At 38.4% G+C, this 20369-nt stretch overlaps 1 protein-coding gene across 2 annotated transcripts in view; it reads right to left on the bottom strand.

Annotated features, from left to right (window-relative positions):
• Window positions 1–9119: 9119 nt before the first annotated feature.
• LOC149313425 (patched domain-containing protein 4-like) overlaps window positions 9120–20369 on the bottom strand; it is a 103248-nt gene continuing 91998 nt past the window's right edge. For both annotated transcript variants that reach the window (XM_089519090.1, XM_089519091.1), the window contains exon 3: window positions 9120–11785. In XM_089519090.1, the coding sequence (XP_089375216.1) occupies window positions 10152–11785 (1634 nt within the window). In that variant the 3' untranslated portion in view covers window positions 9120–10151. The remainder of the gene's footprint in view (window positions 11786–20369) is intronic.

Genomic DNA, 20369 nt, shown 5'->3' with positions numbered 1-20369 from the left:
TATTCTCTCTGTGTGTATGTGTATGAATCTCATTTTTATCTCATTTTAGTGTATTTGTAGGTTAATGTTTTTAATTTTTCTTTTTTGGTTTAATCTCTCTTTAGGACTTGATTGTGTTTTTATGTTAGGGGGAGGGTTGGAGATTTTGAAATTTTTAATGCATTTCTCTTTTAATTGTATGTTATTTTACTGCTGTGCTCTGCTTGGATTTCCTGAGGTTAAGCGTAATATAAATTATTATTATTATCATCATCATTATGAATATGTCTGTGAGCACCTGCTTGATTGTTCAACTTGTTCTAACACTGCCTCTGATTAGTTTTGGCAGATGTCACAAGATCATGTACATACTTGGTAATGTAGAAGAAATGAATCAGCTTGCTTTAACATCTTCAACTCCCATTACCTTTTAGCTTCAACATATCCCTGATGATAATGTGCTTACAGCTAAAGTAGAGCTGCCTGGTCCTCCAGATCCAGGTACCACATCCTTGGCCTAGCCTACCTCTTCACACTTAGTCCCTGTCTGTATTAGTGCATTTTCAGTGAATGAGCTCAGGACAATGGCAGAGCATGTATGCGTGAGGCCCAGGTGGTTTAGCATTGAGTCTCCATCTTTTCCCTCAGAGCAAACCTGATATTAGCATGATAAAATGTCAAAACATAGCCTGTTTTAAAAACAGGGTTTGGGTAGTTTAAACTTCAAGTATTGCCATTTTGAATATCGATTTGAAAAAAATGTAAACATTTGGGCCTAATACACACACACACACACACACACACACACAAAGATTTACCAGGAAAATCCTATGACCAAAATGTGAATCTCAACATCAAAAGCTGCCAATGTCCTCACTGAATTAAAAGGATGATGATGATGATGATGATGATGATGATATATTTATATCCCACTTCTTTCTCAAAATTGGGACTCAAAGCAGCTCACAATTTAAAACAATAAATGTGAGTATAATTTCAGATATTGGTCTCAACAGCAAAGAGAGGAAAGAAAATATATTATTTTAACCTGATCATATTAGAATTCTGTTTAAAAGTAATTACTGATGACATAGAAACCATGGTCTGGAATGAAATAAATCCACTTGTCGCTCCATATTCGCTAGGGTTAGGGGCACAAGACCCCCCGTGAATATGGAAAAATCACAAATAACAAAAACTATGTTTTTACCTGAGAGGACACCTCTTTAGGAATCTCTAGGTTCTCCAATGCAACTCTGTGGTCAACATCTGCCAGACACTGACCGTAGAATTGCGCTGGAGGAGTTACAAATGCCTAGTAGAGTATTCTCTCTAGGAATCTCTAGGTCTTTCAATGTGACTTTTCATTAAAGTTGACTATAGAGTTGCACTGGAGGACCTAGATAGAGTTGCACTGGAGGACCTAGAGGGAACATATTAATAAAATCCACAAATATCAAAGCCACAAATATGGAGGGATGTGTGTAATGTAGAGATCATGAGCAACTTGGCATGCATTTGGGGAAACCATTTTTCATAATGGTTGGCCACCTAGGGTTGCCAGAGTGAAAACTGAAGACAGCTCTTGTACCTATCAAGGTTTTATAAAAGAGGAAATTTCAGCAGATGTTGCAACACCTGCTAATATTCTCTCTTCTGTGTGTGCATACATGTCTTTAAATTCCCTGTCAACGCATGGCAACCTCATGAATCTCACAGGTATTTTTTTTAGAAAAGGAATACTCCCAGGGGTTTTCCAGTTCCATCCTCTGAAAAACAGCCCACTGCACTTTAGAATTCATTGACAGTCTTCCATCCAAGTACTAACCAGAACTGACCCTGCTTAGCTTCCAAGATCAGGAGCTTCTGGTGCCTTCAAGGTATTGTACACAACCATTAAAGGTACAGGAAACATCGGGTTTTCAGTCTGGCAAGCCTGTGGTTGCCATTCCTTTGTAGCACATATCTCATAAAGCATAGCACCTGTATCCATAAAATATATGTCGGACTGCATTTTGTAATGCCCATCCCAAGCTTTAGCAGCAAACCTTTTAAAATTATATCATTTTTAAAAAATCACCTTGGTGGGGGGGAAACTATTTGGAAACTGTTTATTAACATAACATAAAAACATAACAAAAAAGCCATAATGTGCAACAAAGTGTTATTAGCAGCTAAATACACTAACATATAATGTGAACATGTACAAGGTTGGAAAAACTGTACATGAATGCATGCTGTTTGCAGTTGACAGATTTGTAACCTATAGCGCAATGGAGTACATTAGAGTGCATTCTATGACGGGTAAGATATGTGTTGCTTTAGAACAGTGGTTCCCAACCTTTCTAATGCCGCAACCCTTTAATACAGTTCCTCATGTTGTGGCGATCCCCAACCATACAATTATTTTCATTGCTACATGCAAATATGTGTTTTCTTAGGCAACCCCTGTGAAAGGGTCGTTCGACCCCCAAAGGGGTCCTGACCCACAAGTTGGGAACCACTGCTTTAGAGGCATTTGAGTTGAAGATTATTTTGTTGCTGTCGCCGGTTTCAGACAACAGCATGTCATTTACACAGCAGGAAGCCTAAGGATTACTTCTATACCACAGACTGATGATGATATCTGGCAGTATTTTTTAAAAAATGATTTCCAGTTATTTCATTTTGTGCTGCTGTTCCATGATAGCACTTTTCAGTATTAGTGACACACTGAAAAGTGTTGCAAATGGCCAAAACCATGCAGCAGACCAGTTCTATTTGAAAGCACCCTTAACTTGCTTATCTAATTATATATTAATATTTTCCTAGATCTCTGTATTACTTACTTCAAAGTCATGTCAGGATCAACTGCACTGAGAAGCCCTTGGTTCTGATTCACAATAAATTAGCCTGCTTGAAGCTGCTTTTTAGAAATAAATTACTAAGTACATCTGAATAACCGGTTTTAGATTTCCACATCACATTCATGGAAGACTGGAAGAAGACTTTGCACAGTTGGAAGTTAACCTTCCTAGTCGCCTTCCCTGTCTGATGCAATTAGGTTTTTAATAAAACCAGCAAGAACATAAGTAACCCCAGTAAACATACATTTGTGATTTCTTCTGGTAAGCTTTCAAGAATTCTTAGAAATAATGTTTTAGTTAATTGCTTATAAATCAAGCCATATGAAACTGTGTCTAGCTCTGTGCAAAACTATTTCCCACCTCTAAGCATTAGTTGCACAATGAATGACCAAATAAATACTACTGTTTGCACCCCATTGTATGGGTTCAGATAGTATTAACATTCCATGGAGATGTTAATGTGTGCGATTCATTACTCCCTCTACCACAAAAATACAAAAGCCTCTCAATTCCACAAAGCTTCAATAATTCTAATTCCACAATAGCATTAGCCTACACAGCTCTAAAAAACCTTGGCTATATAAAAAGTATCCATGATACAAAAACCAGGCTATAAAGTTTGTGTGAATAACTTTGAAACAATGCCAATATTATGGGGGGGGGGGACCCCACAGCAGTTTTGAACTGTACCAAGGTATTGAAGAAATTGTTACCTGGTTGTGTGAAACTATTACCTGGTTGTGTGACAAGATTAATGAGACATGGTAGGCATCCAACATGCAACAGATATGAAATTAGTTACACCCAAGATGTGAAATTAACATCCAACATCCAGGCTATGATGGTACAAATATGTCATCCTCCTCATGAGTTGAAACTTGGCTTTGCTAGACTAACACAAACGCTGTATCATTCTGTGTTTTTATTATGTGTGAGAGACCAAGCACACTACTCTCTTTTGAATTCTGATGATAAATTGTCAGATGCTGTTGGGATAGAATCCTAGAACTAGAATTGGAAGGCAACTCAAGGGACAACCCTTTGACAGTATAGGAATCCACAGCTAAAGCATCCCTGACATACGGCTATCCAACTTCTGTTTAAACAGCTCCAAAGAAAAAACCACCACCTTCCAAGGTATTCTGTTCCACTGCTGAAGAGGATATACCTTCAGAATTTTCTTCCTAATGTTTTCTCAGTCTCCTTCCTTGTAATTTGAATCCATTGGTTTGGGTTCTACCAATAACAAGCTTGCTCCACTCTTCAACTCTGAATATTTGAAGATAGCTATCCTATTACGTCTTAGTTTTTTTGCCCTCAACAGGCTAAACACAGCCAACTCCCTCTCTGGACACATACAGAGGCTGGATGGCCATCTGCAGGGGATGCTTTAAGAGTTCTTGCATGGAAGGGGGGTTGGACTGAATGGTCTTTGGGGTCTCTTCCAACTCTATGATTCTATGACATTGGACCTTGTCAATATCTTTCCTTAAATTGCAGTGCCTAGAGCAGGGCAAAGTATACCAGGTGAGGTCTGATCAAAGCAGAATGAAGTAGTAATTATCACTTCCTCTGACTGGAACTCTTGATTTCTGTTGTACATCCTAGACTTGCATTAGCTATTTTTTGCATCAAATTTTCAAGTCATGTTTTGCTTGTGGCCTAATATGATCCCTAGGTAGTTTAAACATGCATTACTGCTGAGCCAGGTGTCATCTTGTACACCTGGTTTTTCCTATCTAAATGAAGAGCCTTACCTTTATCCCTGTTGTAATTAATTTTGTTAGCTTTGTCCCAACTTTCCAATCTGTCGAGGCAATCATAAATCCTGATTTTGTCTTCTGAGGTACAGTTGGCCCTCTGTATCCACAGAGTCCTTATCCACAGATCCAAGCATCCATGGCTTGAAAATATTCAAAAACATACACAATATAAATTCCAAAAAGCAAACCTTATTTTTGCCATTTTATATAAGGAACATCATTTTAATATCCAGTCACTAGTTACTTAAGGCTCTTTAACTATTCTCTCTTCAGTTTTATGGGGGACATGTGTCCTCTTCCAGTCTGCTAGGATCTCATTTGTTCTTTTCAGAATCCTCAAAGATTATAGGTAGAGTTTCATGAGAGCACACCTGGAAATTCCTTTAGGACCCTTGGATGCAGTTCATCCAGCCCACATTTTGCCCATTTCTTTGTCCCCTTTTAGCATTTCACTATCTTCTCCATACAGTGGTCCTATCATTTCCTTGTTCTTCTTGCTTTAAATATAGCCAAAACCCTCTTCTTTATTGACAGTTCCTGCATGGCAGGGAGTTGGACTGGATGGCCCTTGTGGTCTCTTCAAACTGTATGATTCTAATAATAATAATAATAATTTGTTTTATTTATATACCGCTATTCCAAAGATCATAGCGGTGAACAGCAAAGTAAGCTAATTAGGCAAGTAAGCTAATTTGCCCCCAACAGTCTGGGGTACTCATTTTAGCGACCTCGGAAGGAAGCAAGCCTGAGTCGAGCTTGGGCCCTTTTGCTGGTCTTGAACTCGCAACCTTGTGGTTTTGAGTGAATGGCTGCAGTACAGGCATTAAACCACTGCGCCACCAGGGCTCCATGATTTATGATTTTTAACCTCTCTAGCATGCTTAGGATCAGGTCAAAGCTTTACTTTTTCTGATTTTTTCCCTAAATGTAGTGTATTAGCTGGTACGTTTGTGTTCCTCTTTGGTGGTTTCCTCCTCCCTCCATTTCTTATATATGTCCTCCTTTAAATCTCAGCTCATCTGAAAGTTCTTTGTACATCCAACCTCGTTTCTTTATATTCTTCCTGTGTTTCTTCCTTGTTGCAATTGTTTGGCTGCAGTATCATTTCATCTCTTTCACCAGGCTGAGCACTGCTTTTCTTCTGGGAGAAAACAGGCAAAGTATGTGAGGAGTTGTTCCATTTTCTCTTTGTAACCCATTAGCAATTCTCCCTCTTCACCATGCGGCAGCATCTTCCACTTCCTTTTGCTTCAAACATAGCTCAAACACTCCCACTTCATTTTTCTAACCTCTTGTTAGCCTGAGCTCATTCTGAGCTTTAGCCCTCCTGACTTCCCCTCTAAAAATAAGGGGTGTTTGATTCCAGCTTTTATTTCTTATACAGGCCCTTTAAAAATTCTCAGCTCATCCAAAGGTCCTCATGCAGCCACCTAGTTTTTCTTTAGAAGCTATCCACTTTTCAAATGGTCTGATGCTCTCTCCACTGTTAACTCCTGTACTAATCTACAGAGACTGTTTTGACCAGCAGAGCATGATAAAGTTAATACATGAAGTTGTGCCATCAACACAGAATGGGTGGGGGGCAAAAGTCCAGGACTCTGCTCGGCTAAACAGGAGGAGCAATTCTGGCAGAGTGAAGTAAGATTTATACATTATTGTCTAAAAAGGAGAAACCCCATAAGACCATAAATCTGAGTTTAAAATTACTGAAATGTACCACTGATTAGACTTACATAGAATCAGTGGACTGCAAGGGTCAAATGGATCGAGCCCCTGCCATACAAGGCTATACAGCTAAGGCATTCCTCAAGGATGCCCACTCAACCTCTTTGAAGAAGAAGGAAAGTCTACTACCTTAGAGGCAGCCTAACCCACTGTCAAACACTCTTACAGGTTTGTTTGTTTGTTTTTTTAAATATCCCTAATGTTTAGGTAGATTCTCTTGTAATTTGAATCAACAGCTTCATGTTCTAGTCTCTAGAGCAGCAAAACATAAGCTTGCCTGCTCCATCTTGTACATGGCCTTGTTTCAGGTATTTAAAGATGGCTATCATATAATTTCTCAATATGCTCTTCCCCCAGATGAATATACCCAGCAATTTATGCTCTTCCTGGTAGGGTTTGGTTTATACTGTACACCTTTTACTGTATTGGTCACACACATCCTCTGATCACATTCCATCTTGTCAAAATATTTTTTTGAGCTGTGATGCCCAGAATTAGACATAGATTTAGCCAAAACAGAAGAAAGTGGTACTATTACTTCCCTTGATCTGGACACTGTACTCTTGTTAATGCAAGATTTGCACTAGCTTTTTGGAGCTGTGATATCACTGTAGATTCATGTTTAACCTGAGGTCTACTAACATCCCCAGATCCTTTGCACATGTATTGCTTTCAAGCCATGAATCATCCACCTATATCCTGCTTAGATGTAGTACCTTAACATTTTTCTCTGTTGAAATTCATTTGGTAGTTTTGGCTTAGTTCTTGAAACTGTTAATCTCACTTTGAATTCTAATCCTGTCCTTATGTTTATTAGCTACTGCTTCTAATTTGGTGTCATCTGCACAATTAATAAGCATTTCCTTTGTTCCATCATTCAAGTAATTTGTAAAGATACTGGACAATATTGGGTCCAGGACAAAACCCTGTGACATCTCTCCAGGATGTTTGGTGAATAATCTATGGATTTGGTCCATCAGCCAGTTATATATCCACCTAATGTCTAGCCCACATTTAACCAGCTTGTCTGTAAGAGTATCATGGGGGACCTTTTCAAAGGTCTTACTGAGATCAAGATATACAGAATCCACAGCATTCTCCTGATAAACCAAGTCTGTAACTCTTATCAAAAGATAGCAAAAGGCAATATATAATTACACATCTGATACGGTTTGAGGAGTACATATTTATTGGACTGCAAAATCAACTTGTGAGGATGCTGGGGAATCAAGCTGAAAAACCTTTATTTCACATTTATTTTGATATGTTCTTGTACATTCCAAAAAGTTTGCTGATAACAGCTTTGGAGGTCTTAGCATTAGTCTTCTTGCAACTAAAAAAAATTTTTTTTGTTTCACCCAAATTTAACTATATTTTTAAAATAAACAACTGATGTGTCAGTAACATGGTACATGCGAATGCAGTTCTGCAGGGTGGCTAATAGCCATTATAAAAATGGCTTCCACAGATGCATGCCAACCTGCTCAAATCTGTCTAGTGCTTCCATCCTAAACCATGTCTCTATGTCATCCAAGTGAAAACTGCCATTTGAAATGGCTTACCAAGTGAAATTACAAAAACAATATTGGGAACAACAGAAGAAATTCATGGAGATTCTGTAAGTAGCTACATTTCAAGAGAGAATTCTCCTCAAATGAAATGATTGGAGAAAAAAATGCATAAGGAAGAAATTCCTCACAACACATTAGAAGGAGAGACAACAGATCTGTGATAGGCACATATTTTCCATGCAGAACACTGAATTCCTGGTATTGTCATTTCAAAGGATATCTCTGCTGGGAAAGATCTTTGCCTGCAAACCTGGATTGTTATACCAGTGAGAATAAGGGTCCAAATCCAATCACTAGATGTATCAAAGGTTGACACAGTACAACACTGTATGGTATGCAAGAATATGGCTTTGGATCAGGTAATTACTTAATCACAGGTCTACAGTTCTGGTGTCATGGAAGAGAGGTTATCCAGAACAATAAAGAACTGGGGACATGGCTGCAGATGAACATTTGGATCAGGAAAGGGATCAAGAGAGGTTTATTCCTTCCTTGGCTTGCGAGGAGACGTATGCACATTACAGTGGGCTAGCCAATCCTTTCAATGGAAGGACCCTGAGCATCCCTGATTCACTTACTCACCCCTTTCCACCTCACTGCTTTGCAACACATATTATTTAAGTGCTAGGTGGGGATGTTGAGGAAGACATTACTGAGCCTCATATGCACAGTCATACATACTGAGAGATGTAGTGGCCTAATAACGGACAGAACTTTTTTTAAAAAAAGGAACCAATAAGACCAACAATCCCTCCCCACACTCCACTTGACATTACGTTTGAACAATAATCATAAATATACACATTACATTTCCAGGAAGACATTGCTTGTTTAGGCAAGGCTAGGTTGCATTCAAGAATGCATGAAGTAAACTCTTTCTAAAATGCTTTTCAAAAAGAGAAATACGTGGCTTAACTCAGAGTGACATTTCACTCTTTTTTTTGAGAATTATTGGCTCATTCTCTTTCTACTCCTTCTTTTACGCATCTAAGCATGTATATTTTGTAAGCATGGACTGTCCTTTTGTTACAGTATAACTATTCTCATGCAGTAAGAGACAAATTTACTGCATGAATCTATAATTCTCAACAGCCATAAAGCTTTGTTTTATCACAGACATTCTATCAGGCTTTGAACAGTAATGTTTTATAAAAAATCAATTTCAAAAGCAGCCTGGTACTTTTATGTTTAATAACTCTGATTATGGTTCCCCTCTCCCCCCCCCCCCCCTTGTGGCAAAAGCATAGTCAGTGGATCCGTTTGGCAAAAGAGATGTGAAATACATGCATTTCAGAGACAATTTTAAAGAGGAAAAATGGTATTCTTTCTCTTTGAACTTCAAACATTGTGTTTACCACTGCAATGTGCTCAACACCTAAGTCTGGCACAAAAATTGTCACCATGCTGTGTCTATGGAGTATGATCTATTGACACATCTGCCTGATTAGTATTCTGTGTCTAATTTTGGTACAGATAATGTGTAGGAAGCAAAAGGACAGCACTGCAGTAATTATAGGTAGTACTGCAGTGGCTGAGACCTGGGATGTTTCACAGAATTCAAGTATATTATGTTGTAACAATCACTGGTTCTGATGGCCACTCTAGTCACACTGGGAGCACTCCCCAATCACAATCCTGTAAAAGCTAAAGTTGTCTATTAAATTCCTCTCCCATACACAACAGTACTTGCATTTTAGGAAAGTACCGATTTAACTCGCTGAATAAATGACACCAGTTTCAATGGTGACATATAGATATATAATTGTAGGGAAGGACTTTGAGTGGGAAAATACTTTGGCTTAGATTGTTGAAAATCTACTTCCCAACTGCATAGGTTTTAACTTAGACCAACCTCTAAAAATATGATATAGCCACAATTGCTTTTTTTCCCTTTTTTTTTCTTGTTGCTTTTTCCAGTTTGAAACTCTTGTGACCTTTTTTTTTTAAAGAACTGGCTACTTAAACTTATTTTGTTTTTTGTTGTTGATAAAACTGGCAAAAAACAGTGCCCTTGTGGAAGTAGTAGGATTCAAGGAAAAAGCAATGAGTGTTTTTCCCTCTTCTCCATCCTTTTTCATTTTAAAAAAATGATCATTATTTTGACAACACTTTCACCTCCCTCTGTCAAATGCTCCTTTCTTGGGCTTCCTTTATCTTGTTTCACATGGGCCAGCACAAGCAGTGGAGATTTTTACTCTACTTTCCCTGCAGCTCTGTGTAACATTTTTTAAAAAAGTAATAAACACACACACATGATTGTGTGACTTTCATACAGCTGTCACATGATCAGGGTTCTCTTGAATTTCTATGCACTCAATTTCTTCCCGCTCCTTTCGTTTGGCTCGTTTCTTTTTCTTGTGGTGCTTTTTGGAGGGTGGGAAAAATGTCAGGAAGACAGGTAAAATAACAAAACAGTGCAGAAGTGTGCAACTGCCAGTGAGCAGCAAGCATTTGAACAGTGTGAAGGTCAAGTTTGAAGGCACAAAAAGGAGGGGGACCAATCCAATAAGAAAAGAAGTAATATTTTGCAAAATTGCTGTTCCATGTTCTTGGAGTGAACTTTTTATGCACTGAGTTCGTGTGTGTTCAGTTGCTAACACAAATGTGTAAAGCAGGGGTGCACAGTGATCTATGGAAAAATTCAAAGTGTAAATAAGGCACAGTGTAGAAATGCAATCCATGTCTACATTCCATAATGTCATCAAGCCCAGGACACCCAGCTCAATTGAGGTGACAGTGAGAATTAACCAGAAGTTCCCCAGAGGATGAATAACCAGGAAAAAAGTAAGTAACAACACCAGCAAAATGCCAAAGCTTGAAATCAAGACAGGCATAGTTACTGACAAGCTGTACTGGTCCATGAAGACAAAGGTAGGGTTGAATACTATGAACTTGATGCTTTGTTTCAGAGACAATGGTCTTAGTTTCTCCAATAACTCTATAACATCTCTCTGTGTTTTTTCACTAGTCCTAGCCACAAGATACATACGAGAAGCAATGATGCTATTCACATTCCCAGCCTTGGAGAAAATTATGTCATTTTTGAAGTGCTGGAATTCTGGCTTTCTTAAAAACGAATTTTGAAGTATGCCAAGAAAGTCACTTTTATTAGTAGCAGTAATGTTCCCAGCTCTCAGATACTGGTAATATTGTTGAAGCCAGGACATTGTGTTGAAGCCTTCACTCAGTTTCTTTAAGTCATCTTGTACAGTGCCATTCCAGTACTCAAGAGGTTCATAAATGTAGAACCCTATGACTGGACTGTAATTACTGAAGTACTTCTGCTGAACGAGGGCATAGGACACACTTGGTGAATTGCTGGAGAGGAGATTGATGATATTGGCTCCGTCTCTGATCTGCAAGCAGCCCATAAAGGAGAAAGAAGCATATATCAGATAAAGTATCACTACAAATGGCTTAACATAGATGTTAGTTATCCATTCATTGTAATGCTCCCGTAGGAAATGTTGGATAAAGTGATTTTGGTATGGATCAGTCTCATGATGAGAAGAGTGTTGGTGGCCATCACTCATCATAGTTTGGAACCAAACAGGCTTTCTTTCCAGGTATTCTGCAGAAGGGATTTTACAGCAAAAGATGCTGTGGTAACGATTCTGCTCCAACTGCCCAGCAAAGACCAGACAAGAGCCAAAGAAGGAGAAGATATAGAAGTAGTTCAGCAGGATGGAGATGCACATATTCTGGCAGAAGACCTTCACAGCTTCAATGTTGGTGAAAGGACTGGCACCCATCCCAAAGGCTATAAAGTACAAGCAGCTTGTCATTGTGTAGGAGACCATTACATCAGAGTAGGCATCTGCAACCCTGTCTTTGAATGGCAGGTTCTCTCGGGTTCGACGCCATCCTGACAGAAGCTCAAACACTCCCTTTGTTCCATGACCTAAAGCAATGACAATGAGGAGATACATTAATATGCCATATTAATATGAAAATATCAATATATTTTCATTCGCATTTCCTTCTTTAATTGTACATATCCATGATCATCACTTTTTAATGTAAAGTTGATACAAAACTGGAACATTATGTTCATGCATAATTGCTATGATCAAGAGATGTGGATGCTCTCCAGAGGCAGCTGAAGGCTGGGTACGGTGCGGGGAGAGGGGAGGAGGAGGAAGAGGCATGCACCAGTTCCTCTTCTTCCCCACTCACCCCCTGGGCTTTCAGCTGTCTGTGGAGAGGCAGCTGAAGCCCCAGGAGGTTAGAGGGAAGAAGTCCTACTCCAGAAGTCCTCCCTCGGGAGGGCAGAAGTCCTGTCCATGGCACCGGGTAATACCCAGTGCCGGAAGACCTTTTAGTTTGGGCAATCGGCCCCTAAAAGATTCACCATCACTGCTCTATAACAATTATTCATTTAGGTTCCTTGGTGTTTTTTTTTAGGGTTTTTTAAAAATCAGATTAGTCGACAACTGGAGCTACTACCAAGAAAGCCCTCTGATGTGTGTCTGATGTACAAGCCACTTTCCCCCACCCAAAGTTTTTTCAAACTACTGACCTGAGCTGTGAGAAACCAGGTATCAACAATAAACAAAAAATTGTGAGGAAAATACTACGGGTCTGTGCTGATAATTTTTTCTTTGATGAGACAACCAATTTAAAACTGGTCCTTTCAATTAGTATCCGTTATTTGAAATAAAATATTAAATATGCTTTACAATGTGGCCTTAAGGTTATTCAGAAGCATAGAAACACAGTCTGGATTTAAAGGATCTCACTCCAGTGTAATGATCCACAAGATCGTGGCCTTCAGTTTCAGGGTCCATACCAGTCAGCACTGCTTTTATCAACTGTTCACCAGCCCTGATCAACTGAGCAAGCCAGCAAAGAAGAAAAGGGAAAGAGCAGTAAGCTTTCTCCCCTCCTTGCTCTCTTTCTGGGAAGTGGTACTGACTGGGACCCAAGAGAGGAATAAGCAAGTGGCTGACAGCAAGGAAGAGGAGGATGGGCCTCCCATGATACTGTGGGTTTCTTATCCAAGGATTTTTCCAAGTTTGGAAGAAACCCCGCTTAGCTGACAGTACTGTATTGTTGGGAATTGATTTAACTTGAATGCAGCATGCTTTTCTTTTTAACGGTCCTTTGTTTGACTTTTAAAATAACGTTTTGAGGGTTGGGCTGAGAACCTGTGCAACACAGTCCTATGCATGTTTACCCAGAAATGTATTCAATGAGGTTAGCTCAGTTACTCATTATTACAGCATATAGGAAGCATATTGGATGCAAAAATAAAATAAAATATTCTGATTTCCTGATGAATCATGAATAATGCTCAATCTGTAGCTTTTTTGGAACCCTGTCGCTAGAAAGTTACAGTGATCAAGCATGAAAAAGTGCACCTGTAAAGTAGATTAACCTGTGAAAGCTAATGCTAGCAAAACATGGCAGAAAAATATCTATAGTCCACATGACTAAATGTATGTTGAGCATGTGTTGCCATCTGGTGAAATTAGTATATTTTTCAATACCTCTTAACACGAAATTTGAACCACAACATGTTGTTGCTGTATGCCTTCAAGTTGTTTCCAATTTATGATGACCCAAAAAGGTGAACCTTCCATGGGGTTTTCTTGGCAAGATTCTTTAGGCGGGGTTTGCCATTGTCATCCTGTGAGGCTGAGAGAGTGTGACTTGCCCAGGTAGGCCAGTGAATTTACATGGCCGAGACAGGATTCGAACTCTGGTTTCCAGAGTTGTGATCAAACCATTATGTCACACTGGCTCAATCAAAACAAGCTGGGATAATAAAAAAGTTCTCTTCCTTTTTCACAAAAAATACAGTGTATTTGTTATTTTGTCACCTCATACTAACAACTGAATATAACAGAGCTCTTGGCATTTTTAACACAATTAGTTTTTTGTGAAAGGTCATGATAAACAATAAATAGTACTTTTACTAGGTCTATAATAGTTGGCCTAAATACCATAAAGGTATTATATCTTATTATAAGCAGGATCAGCCTTGGTTGCCATTTGTATGGGAAACCCCCAACAAATACCAAATGAAATCATCATTTAAAAAAGGTACTTGGATGGGAGATCACTAGGAAATACCAGGTGCTGAAGGCTATATTTCAGAGGAAGGAACTAGGAAAACCACCTCTGAGTATTACCTGCCTAAGAAAGCCCTATGAAATTCATGGGGTCGCCATAAGCCAACAGGTGACTTGAAAGCATGCATACACACACTGTAGGAGCTATACACACACATACAATATCAACTGTGCTGACAGCTGATGAGGTGAGGAATACTGTCTTGTACCCGAAATGTTACCTCAGTGATTTAGTGCAGGCTAAGACTGACAGGCAGAAGCAACTCGAGTGCTACCTAATATATGCCAACAAATATGGAAAACAAAAGTGGACAACAAACTGAAAATGATCAATGTACATCCCGAACCACCAAAAAAAGAAAGAAAGAAAGAAAGACTGCAGCAATTATAGAACCATGCAAGCAAAATTATGCTCAAAATTCTACAGCATAGATTCCAATCATACATGAAGACAGAAATCTCATAGATACAAGTGAGGTTCAGGAATGGAAGAGGCACTAAAGACCACACTGCAAATGAATTTCAGAAGAAAATCAGCATGTGCTTCATAGAGTACAGCAAGCATTTGACTGCATAGATCATGAAAAACTATGGATGGCTCTTAAAGTCATGAGAGTGCCACCACATTCAATACTGATAAGAAATCTATACTCAGAACAAGAGGCTACAGTTAGAACAGAATTTGGAAAAACAGAATTCTTCCCAATTGACAAGGGGGCCAGGCAAGGATTCAGCCTTTCACCCTGTCAGTTCATCTTGTATGCAAAAAATATCATAAGAAGAGAAGGGTTAGACTAAGAAGGAGGAGGACTGAAGATAGGAGGAAGGAACATCAACAATCTTAAATATGTGGAATACACCATACTACTAGTGGAAAACATCACACACTTGAAAAGAATAACTAAGGGAGTACATTGAGTGCAAAGAGAGGCTTAATGCTGAACATAAAGAAAACAAAAATAATGACCACAAAATAAATGCATAAATTCTACCTAGATAACGAAGAAATTGAAATACTAAAAGAATTCTCATACCTAGATTCAAACCTTGATCAGAATGGAGAGTGCAGTCAAGAAATCAAAAGAAGACTAGGAATAGGAAGGGCAGCTATGAAACAACTAGACATGATTCTAAAGAGTAAAGATATACAACTGAGCACTGAAGTTAGAATCACCCAAGCCACCGTATTCCCCACCACCATCCATGTACTGAAAAGCTGGACAGTGAAGAAAGTGGATAGCAAGAGTATCAATTCATTTGAGATGTTGTGCTGGTTAAGGGTGCTCAGTGGACAGCCAAAAGGACAAGCAAATGGGTCCTAGAACAAATCAACCCTGAAATCTTCTTGGAAGCCAAGATGATCAAATTGAGGCTGTCATAATTTAGCCACATCAATAGAAGGCTCAACTCATTGAAAAAGACAATAATGCTAGGAAAGGTGGAGGGAAATAGATAGGGAGGAAGACACATGCCAGATGGATAGACTCAATCAAAGCAGTCTCAGGCTTAGATTTGCACAAACTAAGAGGATAGAGGGTCTTGAAGATGTCTCATCCACAGGGACATCATGAGTCAGTTCAACTCAAGGGCAGTTAACAGCAACAACAAATGGAGAAATAAACCCTACTGTGGGCTCTATGAATAATCATACCCATAAGAGCAATCTAAAAGCCAATTTTTTCTTTCCCGTGCATGATTTCCTGACTCTGAAGTCTATTTTCCTGTGATGCTTCCTCAGAATTACTTCAACACACTGTGGAATTTCTCTGGTCTCTAACATGGGCCACATTTAGGCAACCTCTAGTGCAGTTACAACCTGTAAACCAAGAGTGCACAGTTTCTTGTGCAGTGTATAAATGTAGTGGACCCCACCCCCTGTTTTTCCCCTCAGAGCGCTGTTCCCTGACATGCACAGAGACTATTTCTTCACTTTTAAAAGCAAATGGCAGTCTGTATGGAAGCTGCTGACAGATGGCCACATGCTGGGAATGTGTGGGCTGAGAAAATGTGAGTGCACATGTGCTCCTTTGTGTGTAAGCCCCTTGGCCACCAAGCCAATACCACATGTCTATTGGCAGTGCTCTTGAGTTGTTCTTTATATTGCATATTTTCAGCTCATTCACAAACAAAAAATTAAGGTGTTACTGTTGTTGTTTCCATGGCTATTATGGCTAATTTATTTTACTAGGGTAACTGGCTAACAGAAAAAGGCCACCTCATTCAATCATGCCAGACAATAAGCGCTCCTTGTGTCCCATAGACTATTCAGGTGGCAGAGAAGTGTTTCCTGCTTCATAAATAAATGTCATTAGACCTTTATATTTATAATAAAATTTACTCAACATACAATCAAAATAGGCACCCTACAGACCAAAATAACTGTTATTCTATTTTTACTTTTGTACTAGACATGTAGGTGTATAATTTAAATATTTAAATATTTCTACGGTTTTATGCATATTTGGAATGAAGGAGATCAGATTTAGAAATCAGAACAGTAAAGACAGTCAAAATCATGAAATAAATATTTTTATGATAATCTTTATTAATTCAATACAATAAAAAGATGTTACAATAAAAATTCAAAACACAAAAATCTTCTGATATCTTTGTCTTCATTGATTTTGTTGATCTTCCTTTAGTTCCTGGTATTTTAAAGAGTGCTTTTCCTTTAAGTTATTAAAAATAAACCAGCTGTATCATTATGTATTACATGCAAGATATGAAAAGAAGATCGATTAAGGCACAGATTGCTAACCATTTTCATCGTTGCCTATCTCAAAACAAATATCTTGTGCCTGCTTAATGAATTAATACATTTTAACTTTTAAAATCCTCAGATCTTATTCTTGAGAGAAAAACTTTGTCGGGGTGCCATTTGTTCATTTACAGACCTGTATTAGTAAAAAAAAAAAAGCTGATAAAAGTATGAAAAAGAGGAAAGGGAATGTCGTTACACAAATTATCATAACAAAATTATGAACTATTAAATATCTAATAAGTTTGTTTTTATGTTCCATTTCCTTTCCCACAGAGCCAAAACTTTTTCCCAGTTGTCTTTCCTTTCCATTATATTTTGCTTCTGTACCTGGCAAGAAATCTTATCTAGCTCTCTGTATTCAAACACCTTATGCATCCAATCCTCCCACATTGGTCTTGCTTCAGATTTCCATAATTTGGCTATTGAAACCCTTGCCGCGGTAACTAAATATAATATTATCCTCCAGTATTTATTTTCATCCTGTGCTTTCAGGGTCGAGGTCATATTTAATAAATAAAGTTAAAGGTTCATTGAAAAATGACAACAACAACGTTGGACAACGACTAGAGCACAAGTGGCGGAAGACTCGACTCTTATCTGACAGAACTCGCCACAGGAACCTTCTTTGGTCCTATTGGGAGGCCATATGTACAGTGAAGAGATCCTTCTTCTCTGCACGTATTGCGTCTGCAGAGTCCCGTCCAGCAGAGCTGTTTAGGGTGATGAGGGAGCTGACGCAGGTGTCCCCTGCACCAAATCCTTTACTTAACCCGATGACGCCCTGCTGCGACACGTTTAATAACTTCTTTGTAGATAAACTCTCTCAGATAAGAGCCGACTTAGACACCAATATTTCAACAGAAACCATAGACGAGGTGTCCAGCAACTCCGTCAATGAAGTTATTCTGGATCAGCTGCAATCTGTGAGTACCGATGACGTGGACATGCTCCTTGGTAAGGTGAGGAAAACAACTAGCCCTCTCGACCCTTTCCCATCATGGCTGGCCGTCCGGGTGGGGGGATGCATTGAGGAAGTTCCTCTTTCCTTTTCTAATTTCTTAGCAAGCCACTTTCCCACTTTATTAGCGTTTTCAAAAAAGTTTTGTTTTGTTTGTTTTAAATCTCTTATAATTTCTTCATTTATCCTCGCCTGATTTTGTTTTGTAAAATCTTTAATTCATTAAGTAAGTTTGAATTAGTGGGATTTTTCCTTAATTGCTCTTCCTTCTCTTTAATTTCTTCCATTAATTTCTTTTTTCTTTTCTATCCTTAACCTTTTAATCTCACTTGTTTTCTTTATAAATAAACCTCTAAACATTGCCTTACTCACATTCCAAATGGATTTCATTTTGAAATGAAGGTGTACTGTTTTCCTCAAAGTAATATTTAATCTCTTTTTTTATTTTATCTACAAAGTTCTTGTTTTTTAGAAGGTTATCTTGCAACCTCCACGTTGTATTTCTCTTAGTCCCTTCCAGTAGTGTCGCCTCTATTAATTTGTGATCAGAAAAGGTTTTAGAATCTATTTCCATCTTACTAACCTTAGTTGCTAATTCTTTGGAGGCTAAGAGAAGATTGACCCTTGACCAGGATTTGTGAGTTTCAGAAAAGAGTAAAACCTGGTTTGTTATCATATTTTTAAGTCCAAGTGTCTACCAGTTCGTGTTCTTGTATTAAATCTAAGCAGCTTCTAGGAAGTTTCCTCTGGTCTTTCCTTATTTTCTTTCCTGCCTTTCTATATCTCTTAGGGTTAAATCATGAAATAAATAATTTAAAGAGACAGAAAAATAATTATTCTATTTTAACTAACTAAACTAACTAACTAAAATGTTAGTTATTAAGTCAGTCACTATGATAAAACTCATGTCTGATTTGGAAATGCCTATATTATTACTGCAGTAACAGCAAGATTGAATTTGCTAGATAATTTTTAAAAATTCTTGGTTATAAAGGCCAGACAGAATTTGTGGACTATGAATTGTCATGCATTGTAGAACTAGTCTATGAATGGTAATGTCCAATTCCTAAAATTTCTGCTTCATGTACAGCCTAGTTTATTAAACAGTACATGCTGCATATCTGAGATTATACATGCCTACACAAATGATGTGAAAACCACATTTCTTTGGTGTGGAAATGTAAGCTGCAGGACACAGATCATTACTCTCATAAATAGGTATAATCCATTTAGGAGAAATCATGTGACTAACCCAGTAATGCCATGCATTCTTACTTGGGAGTAAGTCCCACTAAATGAAGTTGGTGGGTCTCAGCAGACATGGATAAGATTGTACTGTAAATTATTCTGGTTAAATGAAAGATTAATTTTGGTTTTATATGCTAAGCTTTGAGCAATCATAGAAACATTTTAAAGACAAAACAGAAAACTGTAAAAGTATAGAAGGGATACAGTTCTGCTTCGTCCCCTCTAAAATCAATAGGGGTTTTGCCATGATTTCTGCAAAAATAGGATAGCTACACACTTTTCAGTTTTCCTGCTTCTGCCTGAAATGGGGCATCTGTTGTGCTTAGGGAAATGGTTCCATTACCATTTGCTTTTTGTTCAAGCAGTAGACACAGGCAGACAGGGAACTAAAATAACAGCAGGAATTTAAAATTAGCTTTTCTTTCATTGGTGCATGGGGGGAGGGGGGAGACATTGGTATAAACCAAATATATATAAACAAAAATATCAGGTTTGTACCTGAGAGAAACGTAATTTTTAAGTGATGATTCATCTGCAGATTATGCATATCCTCGATTAACATGTCTAATTGTAACAATAATGTAATAAAAACAAGGAAATACATTTCATAAGGTTGCTGCTGTTTGCTAACCAGGTTGAACTAATGCCATTATGTGCTCTTCTTGAACACATCAGAAGGCAAGATTAGTCACTTTGCAAGGCCTCATATTAAATCCACCCCACCCCACCCAAACTGCAGCTGTGTCTTGGAGACTGTGCACAAAGATTGGATCTGGTCTCTAGCTGAAGTCTGTTTTGATGTTACTTTCACGGCATGGGAATTGATGCAGTCTGGCTCCTTCCTACAATGTTTCGGTAATGTCATAACCCTTGGGTTGTGTGAGAGAAATTCAAAACAAGTCACTTCCCACATATCTCCTTTGCCCATGCTGGTAAAGGAAGAAGCTGCACAGTCTGGATTCCTCCCACATGGCCCTGAGCATCTAATGTTGAGCAGACGTCTGAGTGGTGCAGGTAGGCATCATGCTACATTCTGACACTAGAGAGGTAAAAACAATGAAGTCTTAGGGTAATCTCCTTGGAATTTTATCTTCACTGCACTTAAACAGACGGTAACATTTATGGAAGTATCCCTCTCCCCTCCTCAACTATTTCACATATGTTCTCTGCTGTTCACAGCCCTAACTGGCTGTGATTGTAACGCTCTGTAGAAAATGCATCACGGCACAATGATAACATTAAAGATATCACTGCAGTTCAGAATCATGCAGGGTTTTTTTTCCTGTATGCAGATAGTGTTATGTTTTCTACTGATCAGTCTTTTCAATCAGGCTATGCTTTCCAGTAAATTAACTCACTCTTTGCTATTAGTACACAAATTCAATTTAAAAAATGAAATTCATGGTGGTATGATAAGAATGCATTGGACAGATCAAATTCTATC

This window comes from Sceloporus occidentalis, unplaced genomic scaffold, assembly GCF_023333645.1.
Source record: "Sceloporus occidentalis isolate IW3139 unplaced genomic scaffold, rSceOcc1.0.p SCAF_4, whole genome shotgun sequence".
Lineage (NCBI taxonomy): Eukaryota > Metazoa > Chordata > Lepidosauria > Squamata > Phrynosomatidae > Sceloporus > Sceloporus occidentalis.
The sequence above is the reverse complement of the archived record's forward strand: the minus strand, read 5'-3'. Positions and strand labels throughout refer to the sequence as shown.